Here is a 22,917-nt window from a genome sequence, read left to right as displayed (position 1 = left end):
AGTGGGCACCTCATTTCCCTTTCTTCATCTCTGTCCTGGGAAACAATTCATGTTTTCACAAAAACCAGCTCAGGCCCTGGGAGTGCACACTGACCTTACCAGAGTCAGAAGAACGATTATCTGACATTGTTTGTCATCTTAAGAAATTCATAGGTATTGTGAACCCATGAGGATCTGACCAGCAGGTTTCCATTTCCAGTTCAGAGGGCTCGTGCTTGCTTGCTCCCTTGGAGTGCAACGGGAGGTGTTAGAGGAGAAAGAAAGTAACTCAGCGTGTATATGTGAGGCCAGATGAGATACAGTGAAAGGCTGAGCTGTGATAATAGTAGTGAGATGAACAGGGGTGGGAGAGATGGAGCTCAGGGCTTTGAAAGAGCTAGAATTGCCAGAATTTGATCGGCTTCTGGGTGAGAAAGAAATTTCAGTATTTAAATCATATGATTGGGTCGATGGTGGTGCAGGGACTGGAGAGCAGGAGGAGCAATGGCTTTGAGAATAAAGGGCTCAGTAGAACATGTGGACCTGGAAGATACCACGCGATGCCTGTCGAATTGCAGGAGACAGAGGTCTGCAGCTCAGGAGAGAAACTGGAGCAGCAGATGAAGATGTAACGGTCCTGAGTTCAGTCTCACAAGGGTTCCTCATGGTCAGAGGTGCATGAAGAGCCCGGAGAGATCACATAACATGAAATAAAAGTAACATCAAAGACAGGTCTTTTCTGGGAAGGCTTCCTCCGCCTGCCTCTCAAGTCAGCAAGGTGACTTACTTCTGAGCTACCTCCATCCTCAGTCACTTCTGTCTAGGAAGACTAATCATTGGCATTGTCTTTTCCTCTCATCTGTTACAGTTTTCAGACTCTAAGTCCTGGAAGGCTCAAACTGCACCATTTATCTTGTCTCCCACGGTCCAGTACAATGTCCAGTACATGGCAAATGCTCAAGAAATTTTGGGCGTAATTAAATGAGTGGATCCTACCCTTTGCTAATTCTGTACTTCATTAACTCGTCCATTCAGCCATTCATTCAGCAAACATGTGCTAAGGATACTATGCTCCAGCATGTGCCTATGGCTCGGGAGACAGCAGCAAGCAACACAGACCCGCTCCTCCCCACAAGGGGCTGACAGTGTTTTCTTGCTTAATCCTTATTACAATCCTGTGAAGTCAGAGTTACTGTCCCATTTTACAGGAAATAGAGGTGCACAAAGATCAAGTAACCAGCCCAAGGTTAACCCCTAGTGTGTGGACTCAGTGGGAGTCAAACTGATGAATTCTAAACCTGTGCTCCTTCCTACCCTGTAAGCTGCCTCACCAAGTAAGTGTAGCTGTAGGCAAGGAGCTGGGACCCTTGCAATGACAGTGACAGCCTCCTGAGCACCAGGAGTGCTGACTATGCCCTGCTGTGGGGCTGTGCTACCGTTCTATTCCCCAATAAAGAAGGTGGCGGTGGAGCCACGTAGAGAATTTCAATCAGCACCTTGACAGTGACAGCAACCTGGGCTTCCCTTTGACAAATACACTCTTTTTTATTTGTTTTCTTCTTTGGCAGATGATACTTTAATCATCTGTGGCAATCTCAAAAGAAATTTAACAAGGGTTTAAAAATGTTCAAACTCACACAAGCACACAGGGAATAGAATTTAATCACTAAACAAAGATCGCTCATAAAGGAAGCAATGTTGGTGTTGGAGATAGATGATATCTACGAGTAAAAAAAATAGTCCATTCTATAACAAGTGGGAAAAATACAATCTGAGAATTCTGTCAATGTGAATAAGTGGAAAAAATCAGAGCTCTAAATTTAAAATAGTAACCCAGTGTCTTCCAGACTGAAAGCATAGAAAGCTTATCTTCAGAACAACCCTAAGATTCATATGGAGCCAGAAGAGACCTAGAATAGCAAAAGCAATTTTGGGCAATAAGAGCAAAGCAGGAGGCATAGCAACACCCAACTTCAAGCTATACTACAAAGTAAAAGTGATAAAAACAGCATGGTACTGGGACAAAAAGTGTGGATCAATGGAACAGAATTGAGAATGCAGAAACCTCCCCAGACATATTCAACTATTTGATCTTTGAAAAAGGGGCCAAAAGCTTATGCTGAAAGAAAAATAGCCTATTCAACAAGCAGTGCTGGAAAGCTGGTGATCTGTTTGCAAAAGATTGAAACTAGATCCTTCTCTCTCACCATACACTAAATTAAAACCAAAATGGATCAAAGATCTAAACATTAAACCTACTATAAGACAAAATAAGTAGAACATTTGAAGATGTAAGTATAGGAAAGGATTTTCTAAACTGAATCTCAATTGTACAAGAAATGGCAGCAAGAATCAACAAATGAGATTATACCAGAGGAAAAAGCTTCTGTGTAGCAAAAGAATCAACCAGTAGGGTGAAGAGACAACGTACAGAGTGGAAAAAAATTTTTGCCAGCTACTCCTCAGACAGGGGACTAATACCTAGAATATACAAAGAACTGAAAAAAATTAAGCCACCTAAAATTAAAGACCCTGTCAAGAAATGAGTAAGAGAAATGAACAGACACTTTGCAGAGAAAGAAGTACAAATGATCAACAAATATATGAAAAAATGTTCAACACCTCTGGCCACTAGAGAAATGCAAATTAATACAATGTAAGAGTCCATCTTATTCCAGAAAGAATGACCATCATTCAAATATGAGTCAAGCAATAACAAATGCTGGCATGGCTGTGGTAAAAAAGGAATCCTTTTGGATTGTTGGTGGGAATGCAAACTAGCACCACCATTATGGAAATCAGTATGCATATTTCTCAAAGAACTGAAATTAGAAATTACATAGGACCCAGCTGTCCCTGATAGGTATCTTCCCCAAAGAGCTTAAGTCATCATACTAATAGCGATATATGCATACCAGTGTTTATAGCAGCACGATTCATAATAGCTAAATCCAGGGAGCAGCCTGCATATCCACCAACAGGTGACTGGATAAAGAAAATGTGGTATTTTTATATGTACTGAAATACTACTCAGCTATAAAATGACAAATTTGGCACATTTGTGGGAAAATGGATATACCTGGAAAATACAATGTTGAGTGACATAAACTATACATACAAACTTAAATACCATATGGTATCTCTCATTTGAGTGATGCAAAGTACAAATAAAGAAAACAATAAAGAATAGATAGAAAGGGACAAAGGATGGATCTCTTGCACTAGGAAAGTGGTCCAAGGGAACAAGGGGAAGGGGTGCGGAGGAGGGGAAGGGGAAACAAGAATGTGCTCTGTACAGGGACCTAAGAACCCTGTAAGTGTAAGCGTCATATGCGTTACATGAGCTCAGGCACGTAATATCAACAGGAATGAATAATGGAATAGGGGAACTGGACAACCGAAGGGCAGGAGAAGGGGATTTAAAAAAGAAAGAAACATGCAGCAATGTGTGTGTGCAACCATCCCACAAGGTGATTGTAAGCCACATGAACTGCAAACATGTACAAATAAAATTAAAAAGTTCTAAAAAGAAAAGATCATTAGAAAGAAAAAGAAAAAGTTTATATTCAGGCAGATGTACAAGGAGAAAAAAATATCATGGTCTAGATTGGGATTTTACCTAAAAAGCAAACAGATACAAATACTCTGGATGTGCCCTTATTTCTCCCCAGAAGGGTAATGGTCGCTAGGTTTGTATATTACTGAACGACCAGATTGGTTTAGGAACAGAAGCCACTGCAGGCAGCAGACAGACAAAAGGTGATCACAAGAGAGGACAGAGCTGGTAGTCAGAGCTGGGTAGTCGTTCCCACACTGTACAGCGGCTGCTGTCCTTTGGATCCAGACACCTCAGACCTCCTTAGCTGTGCCAATCCTGGGTGTCAACGGGAGCTCATGCTCTGCATCAGTCAGGGTCTTGTGTACCTATGCATCCCACGTACATCTATCTATCTATCTATCTATCTATCTATCTATCTATCTATCTATCTCACCTATTATCTATCTATGTATCTATCTATCTCACCTATTATCTATCTATCCATCTATCCATCTGTCTATCTATCATCTATCTATCTATCTATCTATCTATCCATCCATCCATCCTTGAAGGAGGGAGCTGGAGGAGAAATATAGATTAGGAAACACGGCAGGGGGGGGTGCTGCCAAGTCTGAAATCTGCACGGCAGGTCCAGGATGGAAACTCTGACAGGAGCTGACACTGCATCCCTGAGTATGAAGGCAGACTAAAAATAGAATTCCTCCTTTTCTGGGAAACTTCAGTCTGTTCTCTAAACACCTTCAACTGATTGGATTAGGCCCACTCCATTATGAAGGGTAATCTACTTTATTACCTGATCTAAACATTAATTATGCCTTTAAAAATACCTGGACTAATGTTTAACCAAAAACTGTACCGTGGCCTAGCTAGGGTGCCAACACCGTTGGCCAACAAAACTAATCATCACACATTCTAGAGGCCATAACTCGAAAAGCAGTTTATTAATTACCAAAAATCCACCAAGTAAGGAATGGAAGTGGGTGAATTATTTAAAGCCAATGAAAAGTGCAGAGTAATTATGTGGAAAGGTGCACAGCTTCAACAAAAATTCAAGAAAGACAACTAAATAAGAATCTGAGAACATTCCTATTAAATAAACAAGAAGCAAATGCACAGCTCCAGGGCTGGCGGGTCTCTGTGGAAACTGGTGCCTACGTCGGTGGGGCTTTCAGCCTCACCTTCAGCCAAGAGGACTTTACCTGTGACATCCTTCACACCTCAGGGAGGCTGTCACCTCTGGGAAACACCTGAAGTCTCTAAGCAACCTTGGAGCCCAATCCTGCATTTCACAGCTGAGGAAACAAGTCTTGAGAAAAGAAATTTATCAGGTCTCCCATCAGTCAGAAAACCTGGGGTTTTGGGCCGGATGCTGGCTTCCTAACTGCCTGCTGTCCTCCCGATGTACTAGGTCATTGCTTCAAAGAGTTGCACAAAGAGCACAGCGTACAGAAAGCCACGGCAGGGTCACTCGTGGTGGAGAAACTAGGGCCAGTGTTTGCTGTGTCACGTATGCAGCAAAACGAACCCAGAGCGTCTGACCCACCTGCTCTCTGAGCTGCTGTCTCCCCGGCTCAGCCACGCTGGTCTCCTGGTTGCTCCTGGAGCTCACCGAGGGAGCTCCACCTCACGGCCTTTGTCCTGCTTGTCACCCTCTCAGCGAAGATTCTCTGGCCACCTACATAAAACGACCTCAGCTTCCAATGCCCACTCCCTAGCCCCTTATCTGCTTACCATCAGAGCTTAGAATTCATGTGCTCCTAGGGTAAGACGGAGCCCAGGTTGTTGTCCCCGTGAAGATTTCCTTTGGGGTGCAGCTTGGTACAAACATTCTAGCCAACCCCAAGAATTTACCAGCAAGCCCGAGGAGACGGTGGTAGGAGGACTGCTCCCACACAGTAAGAAGAACTGGCTTTGGGGCCTGGCGCTACAAAGTACTGTCTCTGTGACCTTGGACAAGTCCCTTGACATCCTTCAGGCTGTTCTGTACTACAGAGTCGGTTGTCTGTCACTTCTGGGGTGTTACTCGGATTGTGTGAGCCGGGGTGTGCACACTTTGACTATTGTAAGCTCACAAAGACTCCGGGCCTCACTTATGCCACCCTGTGCCGGGCACAGATGAGGAACGTTTGGGCAGGTATCCGTTCTTAGGGGTTTTCCTTGTTTGGGGGACAGTTGTATACTCTGCACGCCCTGCAGCAACACTTCTCTGCTCTGCTAAGGTGGAGGCGCCTCCCAGGAATGTGAACAGCTTAGGGTGTCTTACTCTGCCTGGACACACACCGATCTGACGTCTCTGACATGATCCAACACAGTAACGTTCCTGACTTTTTATAGTCAGTGTTCTAGAACACGGCCAGGAATCAACCTGGAGCTTTGCCCCAGCAGTTTTCACAGTACTCTTTGGTGAAAATCTAGAAAGCGTCTCTTCATCTCTAGTCTTCTGGCCTCCTTCTATCTTTCAGGTTTTCTTTGCTGCAAGGTCCTTAAATTTCATTAGATGTCATTCATCTGAATCTGTAGGTTTGAGTCTTATTTTTAAAAATTAGAATCCTCAACACTGGCTAAACAGTGGAACCATCTAAGGAGAAAAAAAGGCTGTGGATGGCTGGGTCTCACCCTCAGAGCCTCTGAGTTAGTTGCTCTGGGTGTGGTTTGGTATCTGAACTCCTCAGAGGACTCCTCAGATGTCCAACCAGGGCCGAGAGTCAGATGATCTCATGATATTGTGTTCACTATCCTTAGATGTAACTAATTTTATACCTTCTCCATTTGAAGAGTATTCTCTTTGACAGGAAATATCAAAATAAAATTAGGTTCTGTCACCAGACTCTCAGCCTTATTGTCCTTGTTAACACGCATATCTTCTCCAGCCAGCATATCTCCTTCTCCTGACTCTCTTGGCTGGATTGCACCCTTGTAGGATTTCGGTTGTCTTTTTAGGCTTTGGCTTCCTTGACACACTTTTTAACAGTCCTCTCAGCTCTCAGGAATACAGTGTTGGGTTTGTGCTTCTCCTACATTCTGTGTCAGCTCTACACACTGCTAAAGGGCTCAAGAGCAGTATAAGACAGAGTTCCTCCCCTACTGAGCTCAACTCTGGTGAAAGATAGAAAGACACTGCCTTACAGGATGGCACACATCCTAATGAAAGTACACATGTGAAGAATGCGGTGGGAAGGAGAAAAGCTTCAGAACGCTTCCAGGAGGAGGTGGCGTGTAACCTGGGGGTAAATGGAGCTGTGTGGGAAAGCAGGGGGATGACAAATGGTGAGTAGGACATTTCAAACAGCGCACAAGGAGCACAGCATAGTGATACAATTGGCAACTGTAAGAAGCTGAAATAGAGTGGAGAGAGGCTGGAAGGTAGGTGGGAGCCTTATTATGGTATTCCTATGCCCAGCCTCTATGGGTTTGACCGTTTTTTTTTTGTTTTTGTTTTGTTTGTTTTTTTTTTTGGTACTAGGAATCGAACTCAGGACCTTGAGGTTGCTAAGCAAGATGCTCTGCCACTAAGTTATATCTGTTATGGATTTGACTGTAAGAGGGGAAGTGGCATGATTGTGACTTTTATTTCCCAGTGTTCCTTTATGTAGGAGTTAGTAGGACCTTGCAAAAATAATTGGTGCCAATAAGTATTTATTGAATGAGGCCCTGGGAAGCTGTGAAGAAAGTAGAGACATGTCCCAAGTTAAGATGATGTAGGGTGACATTTGAGACAGCTCTGGGCACCAATCAGGGGATGGAAATTTTTGAAACATTCATTTTTATTTTGGATAGAATGAAAGGTTCCCGCCTGTGGGACTTCTTCGTGTCCAAAGGATTCTACGTAACGGACTTCCCAGTTTGATTTCCCAATGGATGAACTAGAGAAGGGCCAAACCAGGGGCAGGGAAGCCTGCTGCTTCTTTTGTGAGAAATAATAATGCATAAGGCAGTGGTAGTGGGAAAGGAGAAAGCCTCTGTGCACACCAGAAAGTGGCGCCCCTCTGAGCAGTTCCGCCTCCAAGCAGAGGAGCCAGGCTGGGTGCACATCGGCTGCTCTCAGTGGCCCTGGGTGAGGGTTGGAAGGAGAGGGTGACAGCTGGGTAACTTGGGCTACAGGCCAAGCACTGACCAGGTGCTCTGTGGGTGGCTACATGAGCCCTCTAGCAGCCCTTCATCACAGGCCCCAGTCTCTCTCCCCACTCCTAGAGGGTTCGCAGAACTGTTGTGGGAAAACATCACCCACGTACAAACTTAGTAGGAGCTTACAAGAAGCAGACGCCAAGAAGTCCCACAGGCGGGAATCTTTCATTCTATCCAACATAAAAATGAATGTTTCTAAAATTTCCATCCCCTGATTGGTGCCCAGAGCTGTCCCAAATGTCACCCTACATCATCTTAACTTGGGACATGTCTCTATTTTCTTCACAGCTTCCCAGGGCCTCATTCAATAAATACTTATTGGCACCAATTACTTTTGCAAGGTCCTACTAACTTCTACATAAAGGAAAGACAAGCTCAGACCATCTGTACTGAACCCAAATTCCTGCCAGGGGGAGGCAAGTCTTCCAAGGGGACGTGGAGGCCACCTGTGCTTCTAATCCCTGGAGACAGAGCCCCTGGGTCTGACCCTGGCTCCATTGCTTTCAAAAGTTATTTAAACTTTCTGTGTCTTAGTTTCTCCATCTATGAATTGGGGATAATAATCAAGCCTGCTTCACAGGGTGTTGTGAGGAATAACTCAACACATGTCACATGAGTTAGAATAATCCTGGCAGATAGTGCGTACTCCAGCAGTGTTATTTGTTCCTGTTGTTTGGTGTTATACTGTACTTTATTTTGACATTAATAATCACCCCCCCTAAAATAATCATATCCATGGCTGGTAAAAGATGCCAATGGCATGAAAAAATATCTAATAATCTTGAAACTTGAGTTTAAAGCAAGTTACAGGGTACTTTCTCTCTGAGGATTGCTATGGAATGGCAGGGATGATTTATGAGTTCCTTACTTCTCCTTTATGCATGTATCAGTCAGGGTTTACTAGAGGAACAGATATAATACAAGATATACACATGTATAAGAGATTACAAGATTGGCTTACGATGGTCAGCCACAGAGTTAGATGAGGAAGCGTGCAGAGGGTGTCTGCACACTGGAGGCTGGAGGGTCCGGTCCAAGGTCTGGAGCTCACTGCAGTGTCCATGCAAGTCTGTATCAGGAGGCCGATGGGTCTGCACCAGAGGGTTGAAGGACCCAAGGTGGAAGCCGGAGTCTGCACTAGAAGCCAGGAGACGACTTCCTGACTGAAGGTGAAGATTGGAGCTCCTCTAAAGAACGGAAGACAGTGTGGCCTTCGTCATTTCCCTTTTATACTGTCCAGGTGATGAGCAGCCCTAGGGTGTAGAACTGCTGAGTAGACTTAGTTAAGCTTCTAAACTTCTCAAGTTGACACCATCAGTCAACCACTACAATGCATAACCTATTTTGTAATTGTTCTTACGTGGATATTTAAAAATTTAACAATAATAGGAAAGATTTTAGGGATCTTCTGTCTCAGTCTTCTCTAGGCTAGCATCTAAGCATCACATAGGCAACAGCAATGGCAACTCGGAGTAGGACAAAGCTGTTTTGTCAGTATGCAGTTCTGCTACAGTCCCACTGAAGCTAACAGCCAAAGTGGGCCAATACTCAGGAGGCAGGGGTGGGAGAATTACAAGTTTAACATTAACCCTGGCAATTTAGCAAGACCCTCTCTCAAGATAAAATGCGCGAGGGAATACAGCTCAGTAATAGACCCTTGTGCCTAGCATACATGAAGCCCTGGGTTCAATCTCTGGGATGGAAAAAAAAGAAGGGGTGGGGGGATGGGACAAGTTTGTTTGCTACCTGACCTCCTTGGACAGTCCCTCCCCTGTCTCTTTTCAGGTACCTATGTTAGGAAGCTGGTTCTTCCCTTGTTTCACTTAACAAGTGTTGAGAATCCTTTGGGCCCAGCTCTGTGCAAGGCACTGGAGCTGACGAGGACTGTGCTCTCAGTGGCTTTCCCCCCTCCAGTCTTACATTTCCCCCCTCCTGACTCAGCCCTGTAGAGCTCACACCTGCCTCTGCTCCACTTTGCTACGGATAACATAATCCCTGTGCATCTGCCCTAATGTGTCCTTGTACATCAGGGGAGTCCCAGCAGGAAACGGCATTGCACTCAAAAGGCTTAACTAATGGTAGTGGAATGAAAGGACCGCTCACGGAGATGTGGGCAGAGAACCCACCAGGCGTGCTGATGCCGACACTGGGCGGAGCAGGAAGCCATGACTACCCTGGGCAGAATAACACGGGCACTGCTAGTGCCTGGCATCAAAGCGGGGGAGAGAATGAGGAATAAATATTCTGACTTCTCTGTCCTCTTCCTGCTTCATCTCACAGCATGAAACCATCACCAGCGGGCAAGGATGGCCAAGAGAAAACATCTCCCTAAGTTACAATGTGCAGTCTTTAAGCACTAACCCTTTGCAAGAGTGGGACCAATTTCAGGCCTGGGTCCATCAGTGAGGGGAATGTTAAGCCAGACCTCGTCAAATGAGCTTATCTAAATAATTCTTTTTCCAGTCCCTATTCCTGTGGGTAGTTGGGAAGGTAAATTAATGCACTGAACTTTCTTTCTTTTTTTTTTTTTTTTCATATTTTATTCTGGTTAGATTTGAGGCAAATCTGGAGGGCACAAGAGGTACTTTGATGGTGTACCTTCCTGTCTCTAGGATGTCTTTATTTTTTATTTTCACAGTAGGCCTCAAAGACAGAGACGAGAAGCACACGAAGATGCCCACAAGCAAGGCAGGTATGGCCATCAATATATGCATACCGTTCTAAGGTCAGGTGTCTGTCCCGCACTTGATCTGCAGCAAGGGTCATGAAGCAAAGGTCGGGGACAAGCGGAAGGGAGCCTAAAGGGAGGTGGCGGCGGCTCCCGGATCAAGCTACCTGGGACAGGGTGTGTGGGGGCAGCAGAGCTTCCCGCCCTGGCTTGGCGTTCCCAGCTTCCTCCTCACATCCACACGCAGGAGGCTGGTCTTCCTCGGCTCGCAGCAGGCACCTTCCTCACTGCAGAAGGATCTCCTTACGTCCTTCCCTTTGCCGGCCACTTTACAGTCTGAAAAGTCCTTCCACACACACACTGCCCCCTTTAACCCTGCCACCCAGTCCAGTCACAAAGCTCTGCTTTTAACCAATTGGGAAAATTGAGTCTCAAGGAAGCAAACAAGTCGCCTAGACGCAGGGGGCAGGCAGTTTTGCTAAGGGACTGAGCGGTGGGCTGAGCCGGGCACAAGGGAGGAGGCCCAGCGCATGTGGAGGACGAAGGGCACTTGGGCGGGCCTCTCCCAAAGCCGTCTCCTGCCCCGCAGCATCAGCGGCTTTGAGATGGTGTTGGTAAAGCAAATTCTTGGGCCTCGGCCCAGACCTCCTGCTTCAGGCACTGCAGGGAGCAGGGAGGTTAGAAACGTAGGTTTGAGCAACACCGCGACCCACCCCGGGATTTTGACGCAGCACCACGCCCCGCCGACGTCTGGGGGCAGCCCCAGCACTGCGGGGAGCAGGCCTGTGTGGTTGCCGGCTAGGGAGGCCGCAGCCGGGTATCGGCACGGGGAGGAGCTAGGAAGATAATGGCTTCTGAGGGCCCCAAGGTGGCGCTGATGGGTAAATGGAGCATGGTCAAGGCCGTTGCAGTCTTGCTTGCAATGGCAAAGGGTGTGAGTGACTCCTTGTCGTCGGCCATAGTTTAGGGTGCGTCCTTCCCAAGAACCTATGCAGCGAAGAAAAAGCAAGCATCTCGGGGCCTTCGTGTGGAAAAACCCATGGCATAGTAAATAAAGGAAGGCCAGGTGTGGAAGAGCTTGTATAACATGAACTGTGTAAAATAGGGAGAGAACTAAGAATATATATTTATGTTTATGTATCTCTATAAGAAATTTTGGTTATATACTGCGAATGTACTATTAAAAATTAAAAAGAAACTCTGGACACATAGACTAGAAACCAGTAAGAGAAGAACCTGGGGATGGGGACGGCGGTGGGACACAGGCAGAGGGAGGAGGTAGAAGGGAGAGGCTTACTTTTGACTGCATGTTATTGTAATCTGTCAAACCCTGTAAATATATTACCTATTTAGAAAAAGTGAAAGTAAATAAAATTTCCCTAACTGCAATTCAGAGGCTGCCTCCCATGAGCCAGGGTAGTTGACTTGGGACTGAGTCCACCCTCCCTCCACAGAGTAGCCAAAAAGATCAAGGGCACCCAGGCCCAGCCTTCTGGCTTCCCCCAGCCCACCTCCCCAGAAATGGCCGAGGCACTGTACAACCAGGACAAGTAGTTGTCAGTCTTGGTTACACACTCAGATCATGTGGGAAGACCCCACCCCGTTGGAGCAGAGCTGCTGGGGATCACACCCGCAGCTCTGCACATCCTAGGCAAGTGCTCTACCGCTGAGCTATACTCCCAACTTTGCGAAGCTTTTTCAAAATACCAGTTTCCAGGCCCTCTTCCCAGACCACCCAAATCAGAATCTCTGAGGTAGGGCCTGGGTATTCTTATTTTAAAAACTCCTCCACTGTGGTTAAGAATCACTATCTTAGACTTTCTGGGTCAGTTTATTTACCCAGGAAGCTGGAGAAAGAAACGGGGACTGTCCAGCGGCTAAAGGAAGAAATAACGCCTCTTGTCAAACTTGTCAGGATCAAGTCAGAACGCAAATGGGTTTATCCGCCTTGGTTAGAACATGTGATCGACCTGTTTCTTCCCGGCCCTTGGCAGCCCAATTCTGAAGCGGAGCCCTGACATCACCAAATCGCCGCTGACGAAGTCAGAGCAGCTGCTGAGGATAGACGACCATGACTTCAGCATGAGGCCTGGCTTTGGAGGTAAGACATGTACGCCCTTGGGGAGGTGTCTTCTTCCTTAGGGTCCTCGTAGCTGTCCGCGGGTGGGAGCACAAGCCCAAGAGCTGCCTGGCTCTGCTCCTCCCGGATCAGGTCTGCTTCAGTTGTGCTTGCTAGATAAAGCACCAAGCTCACAGCACCTTCTGAGTGTCCACCTTCCCAGCTGTGGCTCTGCTGAGCACACTCGTAGGAGCACCTGCCAGTGGCAGTCCGGCTAGGCCAGGCAGGTGCTCTTTGGGCCACTGCTCCTGAGGAGGACAGCCCCGAGTCCGTGAGGCCAGCAGCTGTCTGTGACCGACAGACAAGGCAGCTGCAGCCCGAAGCTTCCTCCAGAAAATGTTTTGAAATTTAGTCCAACAACCTTGGACTAAATTTGCTCTCATTTGGAAGCTGGCACATGAGCTCTGCGTGTAGGGTACATTGTGGTCTGCTGGGTTTAATTAAATGAAAATAGCTTGAGAAAATAATGATTCGGGGCAGAAAAATGCCAAAGCCCTTTGCAGCTTAGCCTGCAGCTGCTGGGTTTCTGCCTGCTTAGTGTCAAAGAGGGTTTGCCTTCTTATGGGCTTCAAATATTTTTCCTGGAGAAAAATATTTGCTTTAGAAATCATTCTCATGCATTTACTTCTTCCAGTTCGCTACACCCAAAGAACAAGCAGGTTCTGGAAGAGAATCGCTGCTCCATAATCTGCTGTTCTTGGATCCAACTCCCCTTTTCATTCTATGATTCAAGTGTGCGCCGTGCTTGACCCACATCCTGAAAGCAGAGAAAAAGGGCCAAATCTATTTATTAAGCTTTTGGACTCCTTATCTATAAGTGTGTATAGCCCAGAAATAATACCAAATCTAATGTGTTTTAGGGCCATCCTGATACTTCATGCTGCTCCAGTGTGCAGCAAGGATGCAGATCTGTGAGTTTGACAAATGACTCGAATATGACTTGGGTTCTGGGTACTGTTCCGGAGCAATGCCTCTCATAGCCAGGCGAGAGCCACTGGCTTCCGTGAGGGAGGAGGGTGGAAAGTTAGGAAGTAAATACAGACAATAAATGGATGGCTTCATGCCACAGATATGTCCTTAAATCAGACCCAGCCTTCACCTAGGTCTTTATCATAGTACTGGATGAGTATGCGAAATGAAAGTCAAATGCTATGCATTAACCTCATTGTTTTAGAATCACCTGGATGATTTAGACCAAAACACTTTGGGAGGGGAACAGAGAGGACCTGGGATACTCCAGGGAGCCAGCCCGCACGTCCACTCTCTTATCTCTGGTTTAACTTCAGCCTGGCATGACCAAGCCTTCAAATCTGACGTGACTCTGAGGTTCCAGGTTAAATACTTCTTTGCTTATGTTTAAAGTTTAAGTAAAAAGAATAAATACTCTTGTCATGCCCTGTCCACAGGCCCAGCCATTCCTGTTGGTGTGGATGTACAGGTGGAGAGCTTGGACAGCATCTCTGAGGTCGACATGGTAAGTGCTTCTCTGACAGGGCTGTGGGCAGGGAGGTACACACGGGTCTGTCCCTGGCTAGGACCTCCACGCGGGTGCATCCACATGGTCTCATATTTCCCCTGGGAGGCGGGACTTCCCACATTCATTGTACAGATGCCGCAGGCAGATTATGACACTTGCTCAAAGCTATTCCCTTGGTATGAGACAGGGCCAGACGACACACTTGATCTTTCCCACTCCAGTCCCCAGGATTTTGCTGTCAGGATGCGTGCTCTGGGCAAAGGCTCTCAGATGTAAAGAGCATGGTCTAAGATTGTGCAACTGAATAACAGAGTTTATAACTGCTGATTCTGTGTTGGTCTGTCGAAATGCAAATCAAGAGTATTCCCCTTTTTTCCCATTTTGGTGGGTTTTGACAAAATGTGGAATATTTTACACTGAATTTATAGGACTTCATTATGGTTGATACATTGTGTCAGCTTGGGGAGTCTAGAGGATTGGCTAAGTGACTCATCAGTTCTACATCTTGGGGTGAAAAGGACCCACCCTTACCCTTCTGGGATGTTGTTTATTGTGTCAGTTTAAAAAGTTTAAAAGGTTAACTATGTGGCTCAGCAGGGAGCCAGGGTGCTTACTTTGTATTCATCCTGAGCCTGTGCAAGAGGAGGGCCTGGAGATTGTGTGAGTGCTACACGCCCCCTGGGTGGGGGTGGCCTGCTTACAATATAAGGGAGGGAAAGAGGCTTGCTTCTGTCTGCCACTCCTCCCTTTTGCTCTTGATGCTTTGTTGTTCCGCTGCCATAAACTGCTGCCCGGTGCCCGGTGCCCGGTGCCTTGTGCCACTCTGCCTGGGAGCCAGCTAAATATAGACTAAAACCTCCACACACTAGAAGCTAAATAAACCTTTCCTTCCTTCACTGGATATTTCGTCTCAGCAACAACAACAACAAAAGTAACCAAGACAGACTTCTTAGGACATCACCTTGGTTTTGGTTCTCCAAGAAGCAGATAACTAGCTTTTTTGGAGAAATTCCTGGGGAACACCAGGGCAGAGCCAGGAAGGGAGACAGGGAAGAGAAAGAAGCCAACAGGGCTGTGCTCTCAAACCAGCCATTCCTCTAGCGCTCAGTCTGACTGGGTCTCTGCAAGAATGAGCAAATGAGGCAGCCCAGAGTTGCAGGGAGCCGGAGCATTAACCCACCACTTTCTTCTCTGACCGAGGGTGGCTCGAGGGCATTATCTCTTGTACAGTTGCAGCTTGAGCGTCAGCTGTGGGAGCAACAGCTTTCCCTGTGTAGAGGCCACTGGCAGGGTGGCATGGGCTCCCGGAAGCCGTCAGCCACAGGCCTCCTACTGCCCTTCTCCCTTTAGTGTCCTCTCTCTCTTGTACGAAACCTAGGATGGAGAAGCAAGACCTGGCTGGGCTCGGTCCATTCCCAGCCAGGTGGCGGCTTTGCCTGGGTACGGACTCTCCTGCTGACCTCTGTGGTTTCCTTCTGCCCTCTGCCCCCAGGACTTCACCATGACTCTGTACCTGAGGCACTACTGGAAGGATGAGAGGCTGTCTTTTCCAAGCACCAACAACCTCAGCATGACATTCGATGGCCGCCTGGTAAAGAAGATCTGGGTTCCCGACATGTTCTTCGTGCACTCCAAGCGCTCCTTCATCCACGACACCACCACCGACAATGTCATGCTGCGCGTCCAGCCTGACGGGAAGGTGCTGTACAGCCTCAGGTGAGAGGAAGGCAGGTCCTGCAGCTTCTCCAGGACAGACGTTGCTTTACCCCAGCCATTTTGCTTTGGGGCTTTGAATGTCTAACTTTTCAGCAGCTGCCATATTTGTCAACCTCAAGGAAAACTAACTTTACATATGAGCTGAAAGTTTTAAGACATATTCAATCTTGGAAATATATTTGGAGAGTTTTCTCAAGATGTTACTTATGTTTTAGGTCTTATCCTATATATTTTAATTTTTTAAAGTTTACTTTAATAAAAATAATTTAGCTCAGTGTGGTGGCCCACGCTTATAATCCCAGCACTTCACAGTTTGAGACAGGAGGATTTCAAATTTGAGGCCAGCCTGGGATACATGGAAGTTTGAAAACTACACAGTGAGACCCTGTCTGAAAAACAAAGAATCCCTTGCCTTTTCTGATCTGTGGTTCCCAGTTTTGGGGTATATATTTAGGATTTTAGTTTTTAAAAAAAATCTTTTGCCCCATCTGGCCAGCCACAGGTCAGTCTATTTTTCTATCCTGAAAAACTCTGGGGCTCTGGGCCACTTTATGACATTAAATGATGTTACAAGCATCACTTTTATGATTTAAAGTCTGAAATCATTTCTTCTCATGAACGTAGATACCTTAGAAATGTTTCACCGCCACTGGAGACCTGAACAACAGAAGCTTACCCTCCACACAGCGTGCGGCATGGTGTCAGTTCCCTGGGAGGGAGGGAGGGAGAGAGGAAGGGTGGAGGGGAGCTCAGGTCCTCGCAGAAAAGGGGTGCAGTTACTCGTGAGTTACTCCTCCTGTGTGGCATAGATGGTGCCGTTCAGGTTCATGGACGCTGCTTTGGCTTGTGCCCTGGTGAATGAAAAAGATGAGCGTCCACACTAATGTTTAAGAAGAAGCTTCCTGGGTGATTGCAACGTGTATCTCTGGAGCCAGTGATGGCGAGACTGACTTTCTGTTACATCCACAAAGGAATATTTATAAGGACCCCTCAGTACTCATCCTGGCTGGAAATCTAAGCAGTTAGCTACCCTACTTAGAGAGAGATTATGGAATTTCCCATCTCCAAGGCTTCAAATACCATCTCCTGTAGGGGTCAAGGATGTGGGGCACATTCTCCTGGAATCCTTATTTCTGACAGGTTGTCAAGGTATTATAAGGTTCAAAATCCACCAAAACAACCCCAGAGCAGTGCCAAGACTGCAAAGAACCTGACCATAAAACATGTGACCGTTGGTGTGCTAGTAAATGTTTAGCAACTGCTTGTCTTGGGGAAGTACATAGACATAGAATTTATTATAAACATTACTGACATAAAGCCCATGATTTACAAATGAAATAATACTAAGAGTAATATATAATACTCTTTATTATAAATTCCATATACATATAATTTGAATGTAATTGCTTATTTTTTCTTGTAAAAATCATTACTAGTTTTTGTAACACTATCCCCAGTGATAGTTCTGCAAGGTCAGACTATGAGTAAATGGTTGTGTTCATTTTTCTCACGTGTGATTGACAGTTGAGTGTAGATTTGATGAATGTTGGTTGATAATTTTGTGTATGTTACTAAAACAAAAATGGGACAGCAAAGGACTATGTTGGAACTCCACTCATTCATCAAATAAGCAGTATTTTTGCTAAGTTGGAAAATAGTTTTCAAATATTGAAAGAATGCTTCCTAAATGTGTTGCACTATTAAAAATCTAACAATATTAGACACAAATTACTTTTATTTTTAAAATGCTTTCTTAGTCTAGACAATTAATAAACCAATAAATCAAGTCCCAATGTGCTGGTTTACGTAGTGCAAATATCCCCACCACGGATGATTTCAGGCTGCCAACCTGATGTCACTGAAAGCAGAGCCGGGAGGAGATGTGAGCAGCACAGCACGCCTTAGCACTCCCACCCTGCGGAGCACAGATGACCGAAAGATGGAGTTACACAATTAGGAAGCGATGAGCTTTGAGTACTATTTTTTAATGTAATTGTCTTAGTCTGTTTGTGCTGACATAATACCTGAGTATGGGTAATTATAAAACATACAGATTTAAACTGGGCATGGTGGCATATGCCTGTAATTTCAACTATGTGCCAGGCTGAGGCAGGAAGTGTCCAACTTTGAGCTGAGTTTGGACAATTTAGTGAGACCCTGTATCAAAACAAAAAATAATACTAATAAAGGACTGAGGGTATAGTTCAGGGGTAGAGCACTCGCCTGGCTTATCTGAAGCTCTGAGTTAATCCCCAGTACCACAGAAAAACAAATAAGTGAAAATAATGTAAATTTATTTTCTCAGAGTTCTGGAGGCCGAGAAGGACAAGATCCGAGTGTCAGCGGCTTTGGTGCACGGTGAGGGCCTGTTCCTCATGTAGCACCTTCTTCCACGTCCTCACAGGGAAGGAAGGCGGGAGAGGGAAAAAAGCTAGCATGCTTCCTTTAGTCCCTTTATAAGGGCACTAATCCCATCCATGGGGGCGGAGTCCTCATGGCCTAGTCACCTCCCAAAGGCCTTCTTTGGCTGTTCATACCCATACTTCATGATTTAAATTCTAACCTGGATTTTGGAGGGACACATACATTCAAACCATAGCAACAACTTGTTTAATTTTACTATGCACTGATAGCTCTGCTTGACAATCGGTTTACAAACGTCTGGAAAATCTAACAAATGTGGAAGTCTAGTTTGGGGCACCACTGGGTGTGACAACAAGAAGCAGGACAGAGGAAACGGAGTGGAAAACCCTGTGTGTTCAGGGAGACACCTCTTCCCTGTCTTTGTGCCCCCTAAAAGATTATTTCATTTCTCATTACAAACAAAAGCATATGTTTGTTTGATTTTAGTGGAAAAAGTCAGGCCTAAATTACTGAGAACTGAGAGCAGTGAAATTCATTTTAGGGACAGTGAGGAGTACAGGGATACTGGCCACTGTCAGCAACTGGTCAGCTCCTCAAGTTCATGCTATAGATTGATCGTTCTCCCACCTCATTCACTCTTTCATCCATTCAGTAGATTTTTGTTTTGATTTGTTTTTGTGAACCTGGGGATTAAACCCAGAGCCTTATGCATGTAAGCAAGCTCTCTGCTACTGAGAGACACCCCAGCCATGTTCAACAGATTTTTGACAAAAACATTGTCAGGTCTTGACTCAAACTCTGAGGACATAAAGATGAGTGATACAGATACCACTCTTAATGTGTCTGTGGCGTAGTGGAGGACAGGGGTAGAAGCAAATGAAAAGAGTGCAAGTTGAGATGCGGCTGCCATCTTGCAGGCAGCAGGGCAGGGAGCAAAGGGAGCAGGGTGGCAAAATCAGTTTCCTAGGCACCAAAATAAAAGGCAAAACTCACAAATGAGGTGTTCCATCACACTAGCTAGATTTTACCAGGAATGTTGAGAAAGCACACTCAAAGAAGTAGGGAATGTGAGGAAAACATTTGGATAATTCCATTTTGAAAATGTTCTTTTCCTTTTTCCATTTAAATAAAAAGTGTGTGGGTGTTTCTTTTGAAGCATAAATTATGTAGATTATGGTCACGTTTATACATACCAAGTTTTGTGTGGTTAGAGGAAAAATAGTGCATTTAATACCTGCCAACAACTGCTAATTGTGTCCTGCTGTAAAACTCCCCCCTGGATCTATGACTAATGATCTGTATTTGTTTGTTCTTTGATGCAGATACCTATTTTCCTGTGTAAACTCGGAAACAAAATCATTAGATGCTAGCAAGTGCTGCGTGTTAGTACAGTAGATATTTCAGTGAACCTGGCATGAATGAGGCCCTAGGCTCAGGCCCAGCGTGCGCGCGTGTGTGGCAATTCATATGAGCTTTATTTCACAGAGTTGTATTGATTGAGACTGTTGCTTCTTTAAAATGTTTAATGTGCCGTGACACTAGGACACGTTTTATTTGCTGCAAACTAACCCTGATGTTAAATATAAATCCCTAACCATACTCCAAAGAGGGTACGCATAAGTTTCTTGTCTAAATTCTGACACATGGCGTACGAGTTATAAGAAAGAGGCAGTTATATTGCAGGGAAGTGGAAGCCTTTTCTGTTTGCTTTATCATTCTGTACTTGTCTTACAGGCTCTGAAAAGTTGGGTTTGTCTTCCTGTTTCTAGGGTCACAGTGACTGCGATGTGCAACATGGACTTCAGCCGATTTCCCCTGGACACACAAACGTGCTCACTTGAGATTGAAAGCTGTGAGTAGGATCGTGCGAGGCCTGGGCACACAACTTCTCAGTAATTCTAAGACCCCTCTAACTGTCAACAGCAGGAACAGTAAGATTCCCCACCCATGGCTACGCTTTTAAAAGTGATTTTTTTCTAAGTTTAGAGTGATTTTAAAAGTCAGGAATGAATTTGGATCCAAAATTTTCTAGTCCTACAGTTGATCTTTCTACAGTCCTGTGACAGTGGTTTGGACACAGGACACAGGAGTTTTACTGCCAGAGAGGGGGAGTTGATTGCTATGTAAATGTGGATCTCCTTCCTTAGCTCAACACACACACACACACACACACACACATACACACACACACACACTCACACAGTCCATCTAGACAGCTTGTTTCTGCTCCATTTTATTGCTCTTCTAACTATGGTTTTTGCTGGAGAAGTGATTTCCTGCCCATAAAAAGTTTAGCAACAATTGTCCTAGGGAACTGACACTGAACACGGAGTTCATGCGGGAGTAGAGACTGAAATACAACCAAGAGACCTCAGGAAACGTGCAGGTACAGGTAAGTCCTAGAAAAGTTTAAAAACCAAACTCCATGATACCACAGACACAAGCAACAAAAAGAAAAACAAGACAAGTCAGATTTCATGAAAATTTTATTATTTTGTGCATCAGAGGATAGTATCAGGTGGTTGGGGATGTAGCTCAGTATTGGAACACTTGCCTAGTACATGCAAGGCCCAGCATCACACACACACACACACACACACACACACACACACACACATCACTATCAACAAAGGCAACTCACAAAATGGGAGAAAATATTTGTAAATCATATATCTGATAAGGAATTGATAATCACAATGTAAAAGAACTTCTACAATTTAAAATAAGTTGCTTTAAAAATGGGCAAAGGACTCAAAAGATTTTTCTCCAAGAACCTATATGAATGGCTAAGAAACCATGAAAAGATGCTCAACCTTCACTATCAGAGAAATGCACATCAGTATAGCAAGGCTCCACCTCACAATAATTAAGATGGCCGCCTTTAAAACCCAGAGAACATTGTGAGGATGTGGAGAAGCTGCAACACTGTGCTGTGAGAATGCTATGACCCTTGTCATTCAAAGGAGGACGCAACTTGCCTTGGATACAGAACTAAGAGGCAAAACCAGGCTCAAATAACAAATGTTATTTGAGAACTTTGTTTTTCCCACCTGACCAGGCAGCTTCTGCCCCCATCTGTAACGTAGTTTATTTCAGGCTTTGGCAATCAACATTCTGCCAGAGAGGCAGAACCAACAGGATATACTTAGTAAGAGATGTATCACAAGGAATTGGCCCCCAGGGTTGTGAGGCCTACTGTTCTCTTGTGCCTGTAGAAGGGAGGACAACCTAGGAACTCTCAGACAGGAGCTTGCGCCACAGCCCACAGATGGAAGCTCTTTCAGGGAACCTCAGCTCTGCTCTTCATACCTTTCGCTTGATTGGATCAGGCCCATCTAGATTATGCAGGATAATCTCCTCCACCTAAGGTCCATCAGTTGTAGATATGAGTTACATCTATAAAACACCTGCACAGATCAGTGTCTGATGAATAACTGGGTAAGGTAGCCAGCCAAGCTGACATAAGAAATCTATCACATAGATCAAGGGTTTGAAAATGGGAATAACATGGTGTCAGAAAGCCCCAGAAAGAATGGTTTACACATGGACAGATGGAACTGCTGACTCCATTAGGTTTTACCTCAGTCCTGTCCAGGCTGCAGGTAGGTTTGTGCAACTGGACTAAGAAGTGGATTCCCCTGAAGGGGGAAATCCTTTTCCCCCATGGCCTGGGGGAAAATGGTAGCGTCAGACAGTGTGATGATCATGGAACCATTTCAGCTTTACTCTGGGTGAGCTGGGGCAACTGGAGGCCTGCAGAAGAAAGTCTTGTCCTACCCATTGTCTTCATGGATCCTTATTACCTGGTAATGTTTAAAAGTATTTGCCATCAATTATTGAGCCCCTATACTTTGTAAAAAGAAAAGAAAGTTTAATGACCCCTGACTTCTAAGGCTGAACTGTGTGAAAAATTTGCAAGTGTTTAACCCCTTCTGATCTACAAAATAGCAATTTCATTTTGTTTAACCTAAAAATTACAGGCTAAACTGTTGGGCTGAGTCTTTTTTCAGGAACCACGAGCATTTAAGCTTGAGATTTTCTGACTTTCAAAAGAGCAGGGAGAAACAGATTTGTCTTTTTGCATTTTGTTTTGCTTTGTTTTGAATGCAGTTAGTTTATTCAAACTATCTTAGTGCAATTCCAATGCAGGTGTTTGTGTGGGAGATCAGAGTACACAACCCCCATATAGCTTCTGCCCCCAGTCTCGTCTAGCCACGCAGTGCCTAAGGCTGGCTCCCCTCTTTTCAGATGCCTATACAGAAGATGACCTCATGCTGTACTGGAAAAAAGGCAATGACTCCTTAAAGACAGATGAGCGGATTTCACTCTCCCAGTTCCTCATTCAGGAATTCCACACCACCACTAAACTGGCTTTCTACAGCAGCACAGGTGAGTGTGGAGTTGGGACCAAGCACCTGGGAGGCTTATGTTTATCCTCTGTTTCAGGAAAGGTATGATTTTGTTGTCAAGTGAGCAAAACCTGGGTCACTTGCATCTGAAACCAAAGATGGGAATCCTAGATGAGGTCTAGTGTGTGGCAAGCATAGGGTGGATGTGATTTTCTTAAACCACCAATCCATCAGAAGTGGTAACCTAGGAAGTATTAGTAAAGACTCACGTATAAGCCATGTCAGTAGGTTTATTTGAGACACTGACACTGACAGCTTAGCAGGTGGATATCACCCCTGATATATTCACCAGAACCCCTCCCATACAGCACGAAACAAGTCTAATTTCAATGTGTTGTTTTCCATTCATATTCCCCCTGCTCTAGCCAGCACCCCTGCGAGCTCCACTATTATCCAGTCCCTTCTGTTACCCTGTCCACACCACTCTTCTGTATAACCCTCTGTTGAGCCTGAGTGCAGAAACTCCAGTCATTCCCGGGGGCCTGCTTTTTCTTCTTGGGG

At 45.2% G+C, this 22,917-nt stretch overlaps 1 protein-coding gene across 5 annotated transcripts in view; it reads left to right on the top strand.

Moving 5' to 3' along the window:
• The window catches only part of Gabrr1 (gamma-aminobutyric acid (GABA) A receptor, rho 1), a 34,343-nt gene that overhangs the window by 5,848 nt on the left and 5,578 nt on the right, over window positions 1-22,917 (top strand). The window contains exons 2-7 of one of the 5 annotated variants that reach the window (XM_005377743.2): window positions 10,302-10,355; window positions 12,326-12,432; window positions 13,857-13,924; window positions 15,420-15,643; window positions 19,777-19,859; window positions 22,256-22,396. In XM_005377743.2, coding sequence (XP_005377800.1) covers window positions 10,302-10,355; window positions 12,326-12,432; window positions 13,857-13,924; window positions 15,420-15,643; window positions 19,777-19,859; window positions 22,256-22,396 — 677 coding nt within the window. Of the gene's footprint in view, window positions 1-10,301; window positions 10,356-11,121; window positions 11,213-11,321; window positions 11,398-12,246; window positions 12,433-13,341; window positions 13,362-13,856; window positions 13,925-15,419; window positions 15,644-19,776; window positions 19,860-22,255; window positions 22,397-22,917 lie in introns of those variants that run through there. The other 4 variants (XM_013510709.1, XM_005377746.1, XM_005377747.1 and 1 more) reach the window with 4 other exon arrangements.

Source organism: Chinchilla lanigera, unplaced genomic scaffold, assembly GCF_000276665.1.
Source record: "Chinchilla lanigera isolate Chin_1 unplaced genomic scaffold, ChiLan1.0 scaffold00010, whole genome shotgun sequence".
NCBI lineage: Eukaryota > Metazoa > Chordata > Mammalia > Rodentia > Chinchillidae > Chinchilla > Chinchilla lanigera.
Note: the sequence above shows the minus strand (reverse complement) of the source record. Positions and strands in the feature narration are given on the sequence as shown.